The 21,493-nt window shown below is 38.5% G+C and overlaps 1 protein-coding gene across 1 annotated transcript; it reads left to right on the top strand.

Moving 5' to 3' along the window:
• Window positions 1-5,820: 5,820 nt before the first annotated feature.
• On the top strand, window positions 5,821-20,294 carry LOC128871694 (uncharacterized). Its single transcript, XM_054113653.1, has 7 exons — window positions 5,821-6,462; window positions 6,568-7,740; window positions 9,568-9,723; window positions 15,799-18,661; window positions 19,337-19,481; window positions 19,562-19,631; window positions 19,699-20,294. The coding sequence occupies exons 1-7, from the start codon at window positions 6,277-6,279 to the stop codon at window positions 19,732-19,734; spliced, it is 4,629 nt and encodes a 1,542-aa protein (XP_053969628.1). The 5' UTR covers window positions 5,821-6,276; the 3' UTR covers window positions 19,735-20,294.
• Window positions 20,295-21,493: the final 1,199 nt, after the last annotated feature.

Here is a 21,493-nt window from a genome sequence, read left to right as displayed (position 1 = left end):
CATGTCGACCTATCGGGAATTGTACATATAAACATGATTCTAAACCAGCTAAGCAAAAACTCATCACAGATTGCATCAGAAATGCTAACTCTACAAGTATGGAACCGCCTGCATCACCATCCAGATCAGACGTGTACATTTCCTCAAGTGACGGAAGTGATTTTACGCCAAATCCTAAACGAATGCGCAACATTCGGGTATTGTCTGATTCTATTTCTGACGACGTAAATTTATTTTGCGATTCTGACGTTTCTTAAATAAAGATATAATTTTCAAAAATACAATATTTTGTTTATGCGATTTTATTTAATTATTTCAGATTCATGCGGTCTATGGAACGTATCTATAGTTATAATATGGGACTAGTGCCCTTTTTTATGCGATTTTATTACATTATTTCCGATTTATGCGGTTTTAGCACTTTGAAACGTATCTATAATTTTACTATAGAACTAGTAGCTTTTTTTATGCTGTTTCTTGCGGAACGTATCTACTGCATAAAAACAGAACCTACTGTATTACATTTCGGGTATAATTTATAAGCAAATAAGAATTATTTTCGAAATCACGTACATTTTATATAGAGAACAGATTTGATTTCAATATAGACTTTTTCATGAGCGGCGACTTGCAAGATCTTATGTACGAACCTATTTTTACAAATACTTTCGAACAAAATTTCATGCCAATTTCGAAATTTCATTTCCTTTTAGAATTTCGTTCGAAATCGCATTCAAATTTTACTACAAAGTCGGTTAATGGATTTATAAATTTTCGAATTCATAATCCATTCTTAACTAGTCAAATTAAAAACAAAATCTTTTGCGACCCCTTTCGAAAGCTTTTGTCTAATGGGTAAATTATAAATGCGTTTGTGAATGGAAGTAGCGAGTGTGTGAAGAAAAATTAATGCAAGCTTTTAGGCGCAACATTGATCACAATTTTTGCAATTAGGAAAAACTACCAAAAAAAACTGCCAATTTATGCGAAACAAAGAAAAGAAGTTACAAGCAGAAACGAGTACATAAAATTGCAGATCAAACCTCTTTGGAATTAATAAACGAACAAGCATGGGGTTTTGTGAATTAAATGTGGCGATATGAATGGAAAAGAGAGTAGGGGAAAAATAAACTACAAGAGCATAACTACAATAACTAACATTTAAATCACTCACTCTCACTTCATATGCATGCACACGTGTAAGTGATTGTAAGTGAATGTGTATGCGTGTAAGCTCTCAACACAGCCGACTGACCAGCTGTTGGCAAATTTACAAACAGAAACGTGTAGACGAGGATACATGTAAGACCTAATGACGTTAATCTATGGCAGCCACACAACTACCAATGCTACTTTAGATAGATAAACTATTTAGCAAATTATTTTTATAAAGTTTTGCGTTTAGTTACAAATTTTTTTCTAGGTTGATTACGAGTTTGTGTCTCTTTACTAATTTAACTAAATTTATAAAGTGTGATTAGAGTGTGATAGAGAAAGAACTTTACTACACAAATGCCTACACAATACAAAGTCAAGAATAATAGAAACTAGATTGTGCCCATCAGAGTGTGCGTGACGTCACACTAGCCTAGTTGTGCAGTGTTGCCAACCATTTGCTCTTCGCAATAAATTTAGTGTTTTTGTTTTTACACCCAAAATGCAAACATTTTTGAGTTTAGTGTTTGTTTCTTTTTTTTTTAAATTTGAAGTTACCAAAATTGTAAGTTAAAAAAATTGTTTTGAGAAGTTTTTAGAGCTAATGAAATTTAGGTGGTTCTTATACATTTGATGTTTTAAAAGAGCAAATCTCATTTTTTGCTACTTTTGAAGTTAAGCAGAAATATTGGATCTACTTCTCTAACCCTTCCCAACATTTAAAACCTTTTTATACATTTAAAAAAGCATTTGAATTTACTGAATATGAAATAAAGGTATAGAGGTGTATTAATAGTAAAAATAAACAAAAAATGCCAGAAAATACTGAAGAAACCATAACGACCTTTTTGAAAACAAAGTACCTTATCTTGTTGCATAACCTCAAACATAGCCCAAAAGTGTCTTTCGGCCATTTTTAAAGAGATTCTCTTAACATAAGTCTTAAATACAAGAAAGGATATTTAGCAATCTGATTTTTCCATAAAGTCTATTGCACATAAGAAGAAGAAATTTAAGGAGAATTTAAGAAATAGTATACAAGTCTATACCAAAACAACGCCGAACATCAATATATTTATTTGCCGAGTAAATCTTAAGTTGGTCTTTGGTCTTGGTACTACTTTTAAGAAAATGTATCATATTTTTAGAAAAGTTTTAAGTAGATAGTTTTAAAGGGCATTCAATTTCAGTAAAAAATGCAGATGTGAAGATGCTCTAAATTTGGATTGATAACCGATAGCTTTTACCTATAAAAGTCTTCCGCATTTTTTTTCATTTTTTTTTTCATTTCATGCATTCGTTTATAGGGAAGAAAAGTATGAAGTTTCTACAATTTTTCTGAAATTTTTCAACTTTGATTTGGGCTTAATATTTATAATTATTTGGCATTATCGGCGCTTTAGCAAATTTTAATAATAATAATTATTTATAACAAAAATAACAACAAAAAATACAAAAAAAAATCCTTGCGATTATTGTAAAAATAATCAAAACTGCCAAAGGTACTAAGGGTATTAGAGTAAACAGGAAAGTGAATGAAGTAAATATCTGTACTGAAATTTGTTTTTTGTCGCTTACACCAATTTCTAACCGCCGAATTGGCTCAACTTGTTCAAGAGAAATTATTGCGACTTCACAAATTTGTACTTGAGACAAAAAATTCAGTAAAAGAGAGTATGCAAATATGAGCCTCTGAAATGAAAGAAAGCAATATAACGTTTATTATTATAATTGTTTTTTTTTTTTTTGTTTTTGGGCACCACCAGACGAAATGCAACGAAAAAAAGTGTAATTGATTTTTTACTTTGAACTTGGCAAATAACATCAAAGCTCAAGAGTATTCAAAGGCTATGCACAACACTTTCAGTTCACTTAAATACTTTGATCCGTACGTGCATTACATATAACAGTAGATCTCAAAGAAAATACGTTAAGTACTCCAAATTTAAAATTTTAATAACAGTCGTCACTTTATTAATAAAAAACGCATACTTGTTAACACACGAATCACAAATTCATAATGCGAAAGCAAACATACGCCCCGCAATTTATAGCACACACACAAAGTGCATTCATCTATACTTATGTTCTTAAGGGATGCAGAACATTATGAGTGCAGCACAAAATGAAGCAACGTTGAATTATAAATGAGCCGCAAAGTGGCAAAACATCAAGCGTGAAATTTACGCTTCTCAAATGACAGTCAAAAACTCAAAAAGCAAAAACAAACAAGCTGTCGGGAAACAAAATAAAATAGAAGGAAGGACGAAAGGAAACACGTCGACAAGTTAGAGTAGTTATTCCGGCAACAACACTAAATGCAAATCAACTGCAGACCGGAAGTGATGTTAGCACTTCAAAACACTCACAACTACACAGACTACAGTACTTGTACGAGTACTGTGTAGAATTGGAGCTGGCAACTTGCTATGCTCGCATTGAAGCTCTGAGGATAGGATATACTAGAGTTTTAGAGTTTGTCGCTTTTTTTATTTCAGTGAGTGTGCACATCAACAGCTGAGCAACAGCTACATCAACAGTAGCAGTAGCAGAATTGGTAGCCAAATGGAAAGTAAATGCAGCAGCAGCAGCAGCAACAACACTATCAACACTGTGACACTTAGCACAGTGGCAAAGAGGTTACAGCGATGCTACGGTTATGAAGTACGAGCATAAAATAGTGGGCAGTCGTCCAAGTTGTGTAGCAGCAGCAAAGTCAATGCGCACGAAAAACGGTATGGCATGAAAGTTATTAAAGCAAAAAGTAAGGAGAAACAAAAAGGCGCGCAGACATCTGCTGCTCTATAAACTAAAAACTTAAACAACAGCAATTCATAATAAATGCGCCACGCCTCTTCATGCTATGCATTCATTGCATGGTCTAGTGCAGTACTTGGCATTAGGTACTTTGCATGTGGCGCCTTCTGCTCTTTCTTTCGCTCCTTTAGTGACTTTCTTTTACTTGTCTAGGAAATACGTTGGAATATGTATGTACATATGTATGGATGTATGTATATAAGCTTATAAACACTTCGACCAACAACTAAGAAAATCTATAGAAGTTTAAAGAACGTTTAAGGATGAAGTTCTTATGCATTTTTGAAGTGGTCTTGAAATATGTAGATGATAGTACTTAAGTTTTTAAGTATTTATTTTCTAAAGAAGTGTTCATCACAGCACTCTTTTGTTTTACAGACATTTCGAAGTGGCTAATGATGGCATAGCATGGCTAGTGCTGCTGCAAGTGTTGCATTCCTCAATGCCTTTTAGTGCACCTCACAAGGGTGTCTTAAAAGACCAGCATTGGCTTAACTGTGGTTAAACAGCATTGTATAGCTGATAAGCTGTTAAGTTATTCGCAATGTCGGTTTAAGAATTCAAATTAGATTAAGGTCCAATGCTATGGTTATGAAAGGAAAAGCTAAGAATAAGAATAAGAATAAAGTTAAGAATCCGGATTGAGCACGGATAGATGATTTACCAGATAGGAAAACTGCAAACTAAAGCCTGCATTTCATACTGAGAGAGAGTCTCAATTACTCTCAAGAAAATACTCTTAGTTAGAGGATTTTTGCCCGCTGAAACACTTTTCTCTAACTTCTGACTAAAGTATGTGTAACCGGCATATCTTACACCCTCTGGAGCGCACCAAGTAATAAAAAAATATATAAAATATAAAGTTTTTTAGACGCGAAAAAATTAAAAAGAATGCAATGTAGCTTCTCTTTAGAAGAGATGTGAGCCTTCCTGGCTGAAGCTGCCACTTGACCTGACCACAATTCCTTCTTATGGAGAATTTTTCAGCTTCAGGCACTCCATATTCGATAATTTTACCTATTTAATTTGCCATTTATGACGAAAAAAAACTTAGTCTCAAAGAAAAAATAAATTGACCAATGTTACGTCATCTTTTACTACTCAAAGAGTCTAGATAAATTGGATGTGGAAACGCCTGAAGTAGCCTTTTTGCCACTAGTAATTTTTTCTGCATTCGAACTATGTGACTCCGGCGGCAGGGCACGGCAAACCAGTTTACCAGCCCCATTATTGTACATCTTCACGGGGCGCGCAACCAAAAATGCTTCAGAGCTCCCTTTGCTCGAAAATTGCCGAGTACAATCTAATCTATAATCGAGAAAAGGTAGAAAAATAATATTTTCTTTTGGTAGCACAATTTACTCAGCTACGCTAAATGTCCATCCAAAAATGTCGTTGTCATCCTCGGCTGATCATTGCGACCTAAAAATTCCCATGACAGTCGATTCTAAGTTTTCGGAATGACTCGGGTTTTTCCCGACCGAGGGTTGCCGGCCCAATAAACTAGCCCTGTACACTAATCTTACCTCACATAAAAATTTGATTTCGACTTTATAGGTCTTCCCGATTTTCCATCTTCGTCAGCTCAACAGAAATCAATTTTGTATTTATTTATATTTTCTTTTAGCTAAATGTGGTATTCTTTCAGTTACCTACCCGGTAGTTACTCTTCAACGAATATCTATTCCAGATTCATTTCATTGTGCACCCGAAGTCGAAGAGAGAAATACGATATTACAGCAAATATTTCTAGTGCCAGTTGTGATCACTGTGCAAGCCTACTGTACTTATTTACTATGAAACCGAAATGAAAAACTTAGTAGTTCGAGTCAAATCAATTAGTGAAAACATTTCTTGGAAAATATAGGAAACTCGGGCGAAAGCACTTTTGAAATTAGAATTTCGTTCGAAAAAACTTATTGCACCTCAAAAATTTCAAGTTTTTCAACAATTAATTTATATCTTTGTACCATCATTAGATAATAAAACGAACAACAACGACACAATTAATATCAACCGCTTTAAGTTTGTGTGTAAAAGCTTGCAGTGCCGGAATAATAATTAATACTAATTCACAAAAGCAGCAAGAACAAACAGGACTAAAGCGAGTTTTTATAAGAAAAACAAACAAAAAATAACAAAAACTAATTTTTGAGAAGAGCAGAATTCCTGAAGAAAGTTTCAACAACACCAAAAGTAATAGGAAGTAATTAGTTTGCCGCGCACAAATCAATTGACCACCTATTCCATTAGCGCTACCAATCAGGCAGAAATTCTCTACGGCAGACTTCGCACTCAATTAAAATGGCATTTTCGACACAAAAGGAATTTTTTCATGTGCCCTTTATGAACGAATCGGTCGAATATGAGTGCCGCAAAGCTTGTGTCAAGTTGAAGACCTATCAGTCGACTATCGATGATCGCTCATGGGCAATGGATGAGTCCTTACAATCGAGATTCCTTTCGGATTTAGTCACGTGTCAGTCACCGGTAGGTATAAACGAAATCTAAGCTGTGAACGCAAGATTCCGATACCAATAGCCTATCAAACTCGAAATCCACAATTCACATCCATTTTACCTTTTTTAAATTCAGGTTGGGGGCATCGGTTATGGCGACGGTGGAGAGTACGATGATGATAATGCAGGGGATGAACCAGAGCGCACAGGAGGACGCGCGAGAGGCTTGGGGCGCGGAGGCGGTGACCGAGGAGCGGTTGATCGCGGAGGTAAGGGTCGCAGTGGCGATAGCAGCAGAGACGGTGGCAAACGTGCTGGCGATGAAGGCGGTCATGTCGGTGGATATGGTAAGGGTGATGACATGGATGCTGGAACTAGTAGTCGTGGTGGTGGTGCCCCCGGAAAAGGAGGTCGTGGGGGCGGCGGTCCCGGAGGTGGTCCAGGAGGAGGAGGTGGAGGAGGAGGAAGTGCAGGAGGAGCTGGCTCTGCTAGTGGTAGTGGGAGCGGCAAACGAGGTCAAGGGGAAATGGTTGCTGCTGACAGTGTACTTGCATGCGCCACCGAACATATGGGTCGCTTAGAGGAGCTGCTGTTGCACAAGAAAAATCTCGAAAAGCAGTTGGATGTATCGAATGAAAGATTGAAAGTAGCCAACATGGAGAACGAGAAGATCAAAGCCATTATGAACGATAAATTCGATAGCAATCATTCGAAGGATTTCTACAACAAAATACAGAAACTTACTTCGAGCAGCAAAATCAGCAAGGGCGAGGAGAATGAACTCTTGCAGATCTACAATAAATTCGAGAATATGAGTAGGGCTTATGAAGTTTTGCAAGCCGAGAATGCCTACCTCAAGCGGCTAATGGAGAAGCTATCACTACGTGCATCCTACGAAACAGTCAAAATAGAGCCAGAAAAGAGTAGCGATATAGCGTTTCTCCAGAACGAAGTGAACAAGCTGCGTCAAGAGGTGCTGTTGTTGCGTAAATTCGAGGATGAGAAACTGAAGGAACGCGTGGATAGCAATCGGAATAAAATGTCCGATCAAGATATTGGAACGCTCAAGGCGATTATTAAGGAGCGTAATGCTTTGCGTGATAAATGTAAGACCTTCAAAGATCTCGAAGCGAAGGTAAACGAGTTGCAAAAGATAGCCAAGGAAGCCGACAAAATGTCCGATAGTTTATCGAATGACTTGGATAGTCAATCCAAGCACATTGTCAAAATGGAGTATGAGATGAAGCAAATGCAGGAGTACTATGAAAATCAAATCGACAAACTAAAGTTCGACGAAGAGGTGTTAAAGGTGAGTGTTTTTGAAATTACCGAGAGCCTTAAGCTAAATGAAGCAACAAATCAAACACAATCGCACTAGTGATTTTTAGTAGATTAAAATCACCAACAGGGGCTATTCCGCCCTACGATTTGTTAAAAAACTAGCACAAATGCCGTGCGGAAGTAGAAAAAATGAGGGAAATACGAGAAAGGGAAAGCAAAGAACTTTGCGAGCTAAAAATGGAAATTTGTTGTGTGTCTATGGAAAAAAATTCCCCAATAATTCCTCAGGCACATAAATGTACAAAAAGTTATAAATCAGATGTGTGACTTTTAGCATCGTAAGACAGCAGGGCTGTTTAGTAGAAACTGCTGAGTTGATTGCACTTACGACAGTAGAGCCTTGAAATTAAAGTAAATCACACAGCAAAAATTCTGATGAGACAGTGCCCGTTAAAAACCCCTTTCAAGATGAAGAGCTGGTCTTTGTTAGCCTTAAAACTTTTTATTGGTCCATCTCCGACCAGAAAATCTATGCAAATCTATATAACCTGTTTGTCGTCCAGTGTTTTTTGAACCAAAATGAAGGCATCCTGTCTAAGCGTCGCCCACTTGAGACGGGCACAAATTCTTTTCTCAGAAGAAGCTCTTCGAGGCTGCCCTGCGTAGTCATCTCATCAGCTGTGCAGGTTCGTGCAATGTCCCTGTGAAATGGCACCTACTTTAGTTTGAAAGCGAAGTATTTACCATATATGAGACTAAAAGAAAAGTCAAACATTATCCGACATATTTTGAGCGCACCAGCATTGAGCCTGAGGCCTTACTCTAGCTCTGTTTTCGCCGTACCTAAATACTGGTTGATTTCCTAAAAGGGTATTACGCTAAGAAGCAATCAATGGACTCTTTCGGTGATGGCGGCTACTTCCGCTCAAAATATACTTCACTAGTGCAAACACTATTCTTGGTGGAAAACCTTGCTTGAAGCGGCTTGGGTGGGGAAGGATCCTTTGAAGGCATACACTCGCCGGTTCCAGCAGGAAAAAAAAACAAATAAATAATAAATAACAAGTTTCTAGTAACCTGAGAATGCGCGCAATTTAAGACATACGATGGTACGCTACTCACCTCTCTTGGTATACTGACGGGTGCGAGTATTTGTTCTTTTCTAATTAGTTTCTTAGTGCTTTCAACTCGACTAGAGTTCTAAAGGTTAAGGTTATGATTTGATCTGTAGGTTCAGCAGACCATCTCCCTCCAATATAATTTGTAATCAAGAACAAGCGCTGTGTATTTTACCTCAGAAAAGTGATTCTAAAATGTCCCATCCAACTTTAGTATAGAAAACTCAGTGATTTTTATTTTTCTTATGAACAAGACCAGATCCGACTTAGAAGGGGTCGCCGCGCAGCCTCTGTTTTGCTTTGCCCCGTCAGAAATGTCGGCCGCTGTAGGCGAATGGATTGGTGTGTGACTACCCTTCGGATCACAGACTAAAAACCCTGGACAGGAAACACCAATTGATAGAAATTGTTTTTTCCAATAGCGATCGACAATGGCAAACCTCCATGTCTACCAATAAAAAAACCGTCTGCCGTTCGGGGACGACGTCATACTGTGGGTCCCTCCATTTGTGGAACAACGTCAAGACGCAAACCACAAATAGGAGGAGCATATATAAGTATATATAGTCAGAAATGTCAGCCAGCCCTACTCCCATTAGCTCCCAAGTCATTAGTACTCATTCAACTTTATAAAAGTAAAAGCAAAGACAAAAGGATTTTATAGAGCACTAAAGACTAAGGATATCAATATTCATATCAAATATTAATATTCGTTCTTTACCTATTTAATCACACAGTGTCATCTGGAGGATATGAAGAAAGAACTACAACACGCCAGATGTAAAGCACAAAAAGCCGAATGCCTGCAAATGGAAATCGGCTGTTTGCGCAACGAGCTGATGCAACGAGATTGGGCTCTGAACGATTATGACTGTCAGTATAAGCAGTTAATGGTAAGTTGGTAATTCTACTTTTTGTACTCTTGAGGTTCATTATTATAATACGTACAGAGTGGTGCAAAACATTTGCAACACGGAATTAAGCTGCTACTTTCCAAGCTTTTCTTACAATTTAATGCATTTTATTAAAATTTTGGTCCACCTTGTTTAAAAAATCTTAATAAAACTGTTTTCTATTTCGGAACAGACGAAATTTTATACAAAATAGAATTTGAGATTGGAAACTTTACAAACAACTCAGCAGTGCAAATGTAGTCTTTAGCCTTTTTTAGCCATGTTTCGAAAATAATCGGGCGCTTTTAAGTCCTGCTTGCTCTTATATTTGCTATGGGGTTGCGTCGATAGACAGCCGTCAAACTTATTGAATGGTTTAAAGATAATTTTTTATGTCTGATGAAGTAACAACCAGATTTTGCGTAATTAAGATAACATTTTTTCTACTAGTCTTTCATTTTTTAATTGTCTGAAAACTTCTGGCAAACAAATGGTTATGACCCCTCAGAAGCGGAGGTGTATGCTGTTCAAGAAGCAATGAACTTTGCTTTGGAAAACAGGTGAATAGGCAGATCTGTATGTACCTGCAGCGCCGCGCTCATGGCCTTAGACAGCCATCCAACAACTTCAAGGGTAGTTGAGTACTGCACATCCAGGTTGAACTATGTTGGTAGACATAATATCCTAATGCTTACATGAGTCCTGGGAATCGCGGGTAACGAGACCTTGACTGACTCTTTAGTTAGGATGGTTTCTGAGGCCAACTTCTTTGGTCCGGAGCCCATTTCGCCACTCCCTTCTGCAACGATCAAAGCAAACGGGTTACTTCAACCCACAAGCGAGCTTGGCAGACCAAGAGAGGCTGCAGATGGACAAAACTGATGTTACCTGTCCTGTCCGACTGACTGTCGCAGATCCTCCTGTCATTAAGCAGAATGGACTGTAGGCAGCTGGTTGGACTGATGACGGGCCACTTTCTATGAGCGAAGCACATGGAATAGATAGGCATCTCATACAATGCACTCTGCCTAGCATGTGAAGAGGAGGATGAGACGGCGGGCCACTTTCTATGTGTCTTTAAGTTTCTTTAGTGATACAGTTGCGACATGGTCAGATTTTCCGAAAAACAGGTTACCATTTGCTTTGAGGTGCCTCTTACACGAACTACTTTTCTTGGGATAAGCTCACTCGTACTGCCGATTGCTGTTTTCTTTCCCGCTCATATGCATAGATGCAAAATTCGTCATCTATTACGAAGTCATAGACGCACTTTGAACCGCAGTGACTGAATTTCTTAAACATTTCTTTACTCAAATCGGGGCGAGTCTTTTTTTTGACAATTGTCAAATTATGCGGTATCCAACAAGAGCAAAACTTCTTGACGAAGAAATGTTCTTACCAGTACATTAATAAATTTATGCTAATCACACTAATGCCCAAGCAAGCCTCTATCTCATGATATGTCACATTATGATCTTGCTTTGATTATTTCTGGCATAAAAACCGTTTTTGGAGGGCCTTCACAAAATTCAGCTTGCAAGGATCGACACCCAGTGTCTCATAGCTGCCAAGTGTAATGCTTCAACGCCAAAAGTCGAAGTACTATACTGTAAGTTTATAAATGCACTCCTCTCTCGATAATCCATGCCGAAAATCGTAATAAATCGTCGCACGAAAATTTTTACGAGTTAAGTAATTCCATCTTTGGTCAATATGATTTTTTCAACTCACTGTAAAAGAATAAATAAACCTCGTAAATTAAATGGTTATATGTAAGTTTGTGCTGAAAAATACCAAAAATATCGAATTATAACTCATCATACGTAGTATTGCAAAGGCGCAAAATATAAAAGGCAACGTTCGTATTAGCGACCTCCAGAAAATATATTTTGCATACTTACTTTTTGGTAATATTTTTGTATGGCTTTGGTAGCTGTAGATTTAGGTATTTCCAGAAAATTCTTTTCGTCAAGTTAGTAAAGCTGTTTATTTATTCTCTGTCTTGAGCTAAAAAGTGTGCGCATTCAAAAGTTTTAGTTAAAAAAACATTATAAATTATGGTTCTCTACAGCTACAAAATTACACTTACTGGGTTTGTGGTATTATAGTGATATTAATCAATGCACAGGAAGCAGAAAAAACTGTTTTTGTTATTCTTGCCAAGCTTAAAACTTGCGCTATATTCTAAAAATATTAAATAAGAACTCAGTACGAAAATAAAATTTAGTTTTATTAAAAGCACAACATAGTTGCAAATGTCGTGCACAATACTGTACGTTCATATATTAGGATTGTGAGTGAGTACTAGAATTTATTTTCGTTTCTTTTCGATTTCATACCCAGTACAAGGCTCGAAAGTTTAGAAATATGGGCTATTGTATGTGCAATCGAAACCCAGATGCTGGCCATGATAATGAAAATTGTTTGTCGGATAACTGACTGCAATGTTTCAGTCTCGCTTAGTCATATATATATGTACATATATGCATAATTATGTATGCATATATGTGTATATTTTTTTTACTTTTTCAACGCCCATATCTACTACTGCATTAAAGGACACATTTTATTATTTTGAATTAATTGTTTTTTACAAATCAACCTGTATTTGCACTGTGTTTTTGTTGTTCAATATTTAAGAAATTTGTGAAGTTGAATAAATCGATTGTTGAAAAAATATGTATGTATATTTAAAAAATGGAAATTTTTTGCAAAGCCACAGCTTAGTATATTTTACTATTTTAGATGAAGGCTGGTGTTTTTATGGCTCCATTAGAGTATTGCAATTTTGTTCAGACTGTTTTTAAAATGGTATCGGAATGTAAAAATATATAGACAGACACATTCATTAAAACAAAGAATATTCACCAAACTCAAATGGAAGATATACTCGTCAGAGCATTGATTGGCTTGATTAGCTCAAGCGCCTTGAACATTTAAAGTAGGGTTATCCTTTCACTTAATATACTTACGAGTTTTGGTTTCGGTATGCCTATGCTGGTATAACACCGTGTAACAAGAATGCACAATTAAATCTACTTAAAACCTTCCTAAGCTGCCGACCCCTGACCTCCAACCACCACTTATTGCAGACAAAGAACTTCAACTGCCTCTCGAGACCAGCGTAACTTTGGCCCAATTGTGTTCTGAATATTGTAGCAGGTTAAACTTTTACTTATCCGGCATCGACCCCCACATACCACCTATTCAAGTGCTCTATCAAATCTACACACCTCCTGGACCCAACCCGTTGAAACAGCACGCTTTCTGGGCCTACTTAGATGAGTTAGTCGAAGACTACCGGTGACTACACCGCACATACAAGCTTTAATAAGATGCTATCATACCTACAACAGCAGTGCTTTTTTTCAGGTAATGCTGCATACTCAGTTTCTCATTTTCTTATCAATTTAATTCTTAGAACTTTAGAGTTTCAAAGAGCTAACTTTTTGGAAAAACTGGAAAACACAGGATAGATTAGAGACAGAGACAGAGATAACTAGTCTTGTGAGAATTTTCTAGATTATTTTCACAGAGAAAATGCTCAGTGCCATCCGCCTGACTTGGGCTCGCCAAAGTAGATTAGGTTCCCTCTCGAAGGACTGCCGTACCGGAGCACTTTCGTTCTTCCTCGAGACATGGCCAAGCCAGCGCAGCCGCTGTATTTTAAAGCACTTCACTATTACCGATCTCGGTATAGTTCACACAGCTCGCTGTCCCATGAGATACGGAACTCATTCTCGCCTATGCGAAGAGCCCCAGAGATTTTTGGAGAATTGTTCTCTCTAACGCTCCCAGTGCTCTCTTATCATTTGTCGTCATCGTCCAAACTTCTGCGCCGTGTACAAGGGCGGGTATGATAGGGCTTTTGTGCAGCATTGTTTTCGTTTTTATTTGATAATTCAAACAAAAACTCTAGGTTTATTTGAAAACGTCTAACGTTTTTATAATAATAAACAATGTAGACTCAGACAAAATGGACAACCCTTTTAACCAAAATATCGCGATAACCGCTTACGCGATTTTGGCCGAGTTTAACAAAGCGCGCCAGTCGCTTCTTTCTCGTGCTAAGCGGCGCCAATTGGACACACCAAGTGAAGCCAAGTCCTTCTCCACCTGATCTTTCCAACGCAGAGGAGGCCTTCCTCTTCCTCTGCTACCATGAACTGGTACCGCATCGAATACTTTCAAACCGGAGCGTTTGAATCCATTCGGACGACATAACCCAGCCAACGTAGCCGCTGGATCTTTATTCGCTGCGCTATTTCTATGTCGTCGTAAAGCTCATACAGCTCGTCGCTTCATCGTCTGCGATATTCACCGTTGCCAACGTGCAAAGGTTCAAAAATCTTACGCAGAATCTTTCTCTCAAACACTCCAAGCGTCGCTTTATCGGATGTTGTCATCGTCCAAGCTTCTGCGCCATACGTTAGGACGGGCATGATGAGAGCCTTGTAGAGTGTTAGTTTTGTTCGTCGAAAGAGGACTTTACTGTTCAGTTGCCTACTAAGTCCAAAGTAGCACTTTTTGGCAAGAGAGATTCTACGTTGAATTTCAAGGCTGACGTTGTTATCGGTGTTAATGCTAGTGCCTAAATAAAGGAAGTCTTTTACAACCTCGAAATTATAACTGTCTACAATGACGTGGGTGCCGATACGCAAGTGCACCGACTGTTTGTTTGAAGACAGGAGGTACTTCGTTTTGCCCTCGTTCACCACCAAACCCATTCGCTTTGTCTCTTTATCCAGTTTAGAGAAGACAGAACTGTCCAGAAATTGCTTCTGGGTTATTCCGTCCGGAAAGCCCTAAAGAATGTAATCCAACAGAAATAAAATACGCGTTCTTGATGGCCAACTCAAACTGCCATGGTGCGAGATAACGAAACTTTCGCACTTTCTTCCAAAATCTCTACATTTGATCGTAGATTTTCACAATTTCTATGCGTTAAGCTTCCGTTTAAATCTCTGTGACTAAACCTCAAACCGACCGTCGTAGCCGAATGAATTCGTGCATGACTACCTTTCGGAAGTGCACAGGTTCAAGTGGTGTCCATGCATGAAAACACCAAATGATAGAAAAAATGTTTTGTAAAGCGGTCACCCCTCGGCAGAGCAAACCTCCGAGTGTATTTCTGCCATGAAAAAAAAGCTCCTCATAAAGCAGTTATCTGTCGTCCGAAGGTGGTGTAGAACTGTAGGTCTGTTTATTTGTCGAGCAACATGAAGACGCACACGACAAATAGAAGAATGAGCTCTGCCAAATACTAAATAAAGGATGGAAGCGCCAATGTTAACACATAAAACACCTTACAACCGACATAAGAAAGAACGCCAAAATCAAAAAAGATATTTTTCCCATTCACTTTACATTTACAAATTCACTGTGAAAATATTTAGAAATGGTTTTTGAAATATCTTGTACATAAGTCTGATTAAACTTCAGTGAAAGTTCGGTTGAACTCATGTTTAGGGAAGTGCTACTGGATTCCTAGTTCTTGGACTGGTTTAACTCTGATCCAAAGTGTTTCATACGAGTGCTTACTACTAACTAAATAGGCAGTTGTCTCTTTCATGGCTGGCTCTGGATCGGACACGCAACTTGCCTGTCATAGTATCGTATTCATACCACCACCAAAAACATATGTATATTCCAAGCTTAAATATCCTCGGCATCATCGTATTTACAGCGGCAGTAAGTAGAGATGGGCTTGAAACGTAACAGAAAAAGAGTTCGAATTCGAAAAGTGTACGCCTCCTGTGCAATATTCGATGACAATTCATGGCCGGCTGTCTCGAATACAGAAACGCAAATACTAACAACTAAATTTGAACAGAAAGGAATACTATGTAAAGTAGTTTAAATAGAAAATCAGTAAAAAAATGTATGAAATAAACAACAGAGGAAAACCTATAGAAACAGAAACATAAACATAAAGTTGAATCATAGTAGAAGGTCTGGAGTGAGTGAACTCCACACCTAATAATAATTTGTGTCTGCAATCCAAATACAAAATGCACCCATTTAATTTTCTCCTTCGTACTTTTCACTAACTGTTTTGAACGAACCAACGCACAGAATGTCATCGACGAGCTCCAGGGTAATGCCATTCAAAATCTGCACGATACACAAACTCAAACATGCGTCGATTATATGAATGACCTGACCTTCTTTGCGCGCGCCACACTGAGTGAAATAAAAAAAGAACTGAAGAAGCGTGGCGGCGATGGCGACAAAATCGGTGGCGGCATATTTGGCGGACCTGCCATTACCGACGGTCTTAGTCCCGAGGATTGTTGCGCTGAGCTGCGTCGTTTACAAGATATCGTCAAACAGTTGACTAAACAAAATGAAATGTTGCAAAGTGATGTAAACAATGCTCAGGATCATATTATGAATTTGAAGAAGGGTAAAGATGACCTAAACATACATGCGATGAATAAACTGAACGAGTTCTCTGACCGCGTGGACAAATTGGATTCGGATGTGGGTAAAACCGCAAAGGATACGGCAGGTATTGATAGAGACTTACAAGAATCAATCAAACTAGTGAGGGACATCAGCGACATACAACTGAAGAACGCTCAATTAACGAATGCTGTAAATGCGATTACCACGCGCGATGATGAGAAATTGATTGCCGACCTTCGAAGGCAACTGCTCGAAGAACAAGCTAAGAATAAGAAATGTCTGGAAGAGAACAAAAACTTACAGGATGCTCTTCTTAAACGAGGCATCGATCCAGAGTCAGCCATAAAAGAAATAATAAAAGTTAGTGATGTTACTGAGACCAAAAAAGCAGATGCGCAGAAAGGCAGCCCTACTGCCGTTCAAGAAGCCCAAAGGAGTGGACCTGGCACCACACAAGAAGATGCAAGTAAAGTCGGCGGTCCAGCTGCTGGTAAAAAAGATGAACCTGCGGCGGGCAAGATCAGCGAACCAGAAGCTGGTAAAAAAGATGGACCTAGTGCAGCCAAGATCGGTGAACCTGAAGCTGGTAAAAAAGGTGAACCCGATGCTGGTAAAAAAGATGGACCTGGCGCAGCCAAGTTCGGCGAACCTGAGGCTGCTAAAAAAGGTGAACCCAGTGTTGGTAAAAAAGATGAACCAGGTGCAGGCAAGATCAGCGAACCAGAGGCTGCTAAAAAAGGTGGGCCTGATGCTCGTAAAGAAGATGGCCCTGGTGCAACTAAAGACGGCGGTCCTGGTGTTGGTAAAAAAGATGCCCCTGGTACAGGCAAGGAGAGTAGTCCTTATGCTGACCAGAAAGGTGGACCAGATGCTGGTAAAAAAGATGGGCCAGATGCTGGTAAGAAAGATGGGCCTGGTGCAGCCAAAACTGGTGAATCTGACCCAGGTAAAAAAGTTATACCCGATGCTAGTAAAAAAGATGCACCTGATGCACGACAAATCGGGGAATCTGAGGATAATAAAAAAGGTGGACCTGATGCCGGTAAAAAAGATAGCCCTGGTCCAGGCAAATCCAGCGAGCCCGATGCTGCTAAAAAAGGTGGGCCCGATGCTGATAAAAAAGATGGTCCTGGTGCAGGCAAGGTCGACGTACCTGAGGCTGGTAAGAAAGGTGGACCCGCTGCTGGTAAAAAAGATGGTTCTGGTGCAGGCAAGGCCGGTGAGCCAGATGCTGCTAAAAAAGGTGGACCCGATGCTGGTAAAAAAGATGGGCCTGGTGCAGGTAAGGTCGACGTACCTGAGGCGGGTAAAAAAGGTGGACCCGATGCTGGTAAAAAAGATGGGCCTGGTGCAGGCAAGGTCGACGTACCTGAGGCGGGTAAAAAAGGTGGGCCCGCTGCTGGTAAAAAAGATGATCCTGGTGCAGGCAAGGTCGACGTACCTGAGACTGGTAAAAAAGGTGAACCTGATGCTGATAAAAAAGGTGGACCTGGAGCAGTTAAAAAGGATGACCCTGGTATAGGCAGGAGTGCAGATCCTACTGCAGTTAAAAGAGATGGGCCTACTGCAGCTAAAGACCGCAGTCCAGATGAAGGTCAACGGGGTGGACCAGTCGCAGATTCGATTGGTGATGAAGGCAAGGTGGCCGGGACAGATGCTGGTAAAAAAGGGGGTCCTGGGGCAGGCAAGGTTGGCGCACCTGAGGCTGGTACGAAACGTGAAACTGATGCTGATAAAAAAGTTGACGGTGATAAAGTTCGTTCGCTTGACGCTACTAAAAAGGATAAACCTGGGACAGGCCAAAGCAGTGGCTCTGGAGCTGTTGATAAAGGTGGACCAGGTGCAGATAAAATCAAAGGTTCAGATGTTGATGACAAAGGTGATGCTGGTCAAAGAACAGGTCCTGCTGCCACAGCACAAGATAGCGGTCCGGGGGCCGGTGGCTCTACTAGAGCCGCTCCTGGTACTAAACGGTCCGGCGGTGATGGTAAAGCAGGAGGTCCTTCAGGTGACGATTCTGCAGTTGCGGCCAGGGTAAGAGATGCTATTCGCGAAGGCGCACCCGGTAGAGAACCCCGGAGTGGGCCAAGTTCTAGTGGTGGTAAAGGACGTAAACCTAAAATCTCAGATGCACCAGCTGATGACGCTTTCCAACAATTTATCGATTCCAATGCCAATACAATGATAACGAATATAAACGCGGGCAGTGCACTCGAAAAGGAATTGCGCGCTATCCTGAATGCATTCATGATGGAATGTGGCTTTTGTTTCTGCAAGAGCCTTGTGCCGAAGAGCAAATTTTACGCCCTCTGTCACAAGCTATTGCACAACGGCATACAATGTATGTCCTTCCGCGAATTGGCTTATATGCATAGGAAAGTGTTCATGGCCGCAGACAAACTGCATCCAGGGTGTCTAATAGATCTGATACTCACCGAGCAGGGTTTCAAGGATGGGGAGGGTTTCAAGTGCTGCCATTGCAAAAACGCTCTCTGCTGCAGCAGCTCGGAGGAGATGCTCAAACAAATGGGTATGTATAAAGTAGTGTATAGTATGTACAGTGGCGGTGAAAATAATAGCAATAATAATAGTATTGCAAAAATTTATATTTTTTATTTTATTTTTTTACAAAAATATAGTTCATTCCACAACAAAAACCATATAACTTAAAGTTTTAAGCTTGCCACAAACTTTCAAAAAACTCAACTAGTTTTTATCAAAGCTTCAAACTTTCAGAATTTCAGAATTTTTAAGAAATATTAAACGGTCTATAAAACAGCATATTTAAAATTTTTCTACAGACTGACTAAAAGATTGGAAAATATTTTTTTTAATTTTTTTTTAATTTTTTAAATTTGGTTTTTAATTTCTTTAAAAATTTTAATTTTCTAAAGGTTTTAATTAAAGAGTTTGAAATCTTCACGAAAATATTTAAAATGTTTTTTTTTTCAAATACTTTTTTAATACTTTGAGTTATATGGTTTTTGTTGTGGTGGGAACTATATTATTATGAAAAAAATATATAAATATGTATGTAGTCAAAACGTTGCAATTTACCGCGTTCCATTTTTTCACGCCACTGTATTTCTCCTTTTTGCATATCAAAAAAGTCCCGCCCTTTACATGTACATATGTATGTAGTAGAGAATATGACTACTACTGCGCCGAAGAATTTATTAAAATTACCTATATTTTTCTTTCATAGTATGCAAGTTAGAGCGCGACGTTGAAATGGCCCAAGAAAAATTGGATAGTTTGAGGATGCAACCCAGATCACCCAAGAGCCCATATACAACACGCGGCAAGACGTACCGGCAAATGGAAGACAGCTATTCAGAAGCTGTGGAGGAGTAAGGACTTTTTTCTTTAATTTATGTATCTCAGTTTACGATGATCAAAATATGACGGGGAATTTATTTTCATTTTACAGACTTCTAACATGTCGAGAAACGAAACCGGTTCTGTCCAAAATGCAAAGCAAGCAGATGAAAACACTGAAGGTAAGTCGTAATAACAACATACATACAAGTATATTAGCACTTTAACTCAATACGTATCTTCTTTCAGGCGCGCATCATGAAATGCTCCGAATTGTTGCGGTGAAAACTGTGAATTTCTCCTTTACATTTTGCTGTACGTTAATGGCGATGTTTAATATTTTTGTGTGTGTGGGAAACCAAACAAGCTTTTCATGCTAACACAATATCTATTTTTAGTTTTTTTTTTGTATATGTTCATCGTACCAGTTTCAATTGCTTCCAATTGATTATTTTGCATTTCGTGGTGTGTTCGCAGAAAAACTCACACAAATGGTTCCCCTCATACACACATTCATACATACATATGCGAACGATCATGTATTTAAATATGTACTTCTTGTATATACGAGATTATGTTTCCACTCGTTTTGCTTAAGGAAATTCTATTAATTCCCCAGCCACAGCATTGGAGAATGAACCTAATTTCATAAGCAAGGATTGCGAAAACAGGTATATACATATATAAGTACATAATTCATGTATGTAGGTAAGACCACCACATCCGCGAAAGTATTTTGGGGATATTTTGAAAATAATAATTTGAAGCAAAAAAATAAAAAAATATAATTCAGTTTTAACGAAATCTAAGGAACTATTTTTAATATACAAAGGAAAATGACTAATTGAGCTAGAATATGGCCTTGAAAGCACAAACAAGGTGAGCCAAAATAATTTTTTTTTTAATCATAGATTGCTTTGACATTAGCAGCGCTTTCCTACACAGAATCTTACCTTTTAATAAATTTCACGGGATCTATGCGCTTGAAAAACGTTGGAAAATATAGTCAATCCAGGAACATTTGAGCTCGTTAAACTCTTTTTGGGAGATGTCATTGCAGATCCACCTATGAAGTAAACCTTGAAATCTATCATCCTTGGTTATTTAGCTATGGAGGAAAAGAAAATTGTGAAGGAAACTTTGGCTATCACGTCACGGGAGTATTCGCCAGCCGAAACCTGCACGATAACTTCAGATATATGCACACACTCGACAAATCTGTCGTGGTCCAGACGGCAACGAAGTGACATTATGTTAATTTTAACACATTCTTAGTTTTTTTCGTAAACAAACCGATTCATAACTCTTGCTATGTCGCCCATTCGCTGAGAGCCGGCTAACGGTCTGATATTGGCCACACCATTAAAAGACATTCCACCATGTAACTCCACAGTGGTGATTTAACAGAATGGAGTGCAGTATATTTTCATTAATACATTTTGCTCTGTCACAGTTTTTGGCTTTTGTAGGCAATCAAAATGAATAATTGCCGAGGCGATTTAGCAACGCATTTGAATATACATTAATTTATTTCAATGTTCCTTTGTAAAAGCAATCTTTTTTATCCACATTTTATTCCAAGAAATAAAACATAGGTTTTCTAGTTTGTATACAAGTTTTGAATTTGAAGTAATTAAAAGAAAAATTGCATAAGCCTTAGAAACTACCTATATTTTTTTTTTTTTTTTTTTTTTATTTGAAAATTGGAAAAGTAATGAATTACAATCACAATGAAATTAAAAAGCATTAGCGACTAGGCCATCAGCTTTACGTAACATAAGTATTTATATAATAATATTCATGTATAATTTAGATTTCAAAATACAAATTAATTTTATAACTTCGGACAGAAGTTCTTCTATTGTGTGGCTTGATATTGATTGTCTTATTGAATGTAATGCTTCACAATTTGTAACGATGTGTTGGATAGAAAGTGTCTCTTCGTTGCAGAATTGACAAACGTGGTTTTGTAGGTTGTTGTTTTGAAAGAGGTTGCTGTGGGTCAGGCGCAGAGAACTGTGGTTGTTGCTGGGAAGATTGGAGG

Source organism: Anastrepha ludens, chromosome 2 (genome assembly GCF_028408465.1).
Source record: "Anastrepha ludens isolate Willacy chromosome 2, idAnaLude1.1, whole genome shotgun sequence".
NCBI lineage: Eukaryota > Metazoa > Arthropoda > Insecta > Diptera > Tephritidae > Anastrepha > Anastrepha ludens.
Note: the sequence above shows the minus strand (reverse complement) of the source record. Positions and strands in the feature narration are given on the sequence as shown.

Coding starts and splice junctions, on each gene's coding strand:
- LOC128871694 (XM_054113653.1), top strand. CDS start 6,277: ATGGCATTTTCGACACAAAAGGAATTTTTTCATGTGCCCTTTATGAAC. Junction 6,463..6,567: donor TAGTCACGTGTCAGTCACCG/GTAGGTATAAAC, acceptor TTTTAAATTCAG/GTTGGGGGCATCGGTTATGG. Junction 7,741..9,567: donor TCGACGAAGAGGTGTTAAAG/GTGAGTGTTTTT, acceptor TTAATCACACAG/TGTCATCTGGAGGATATGAA.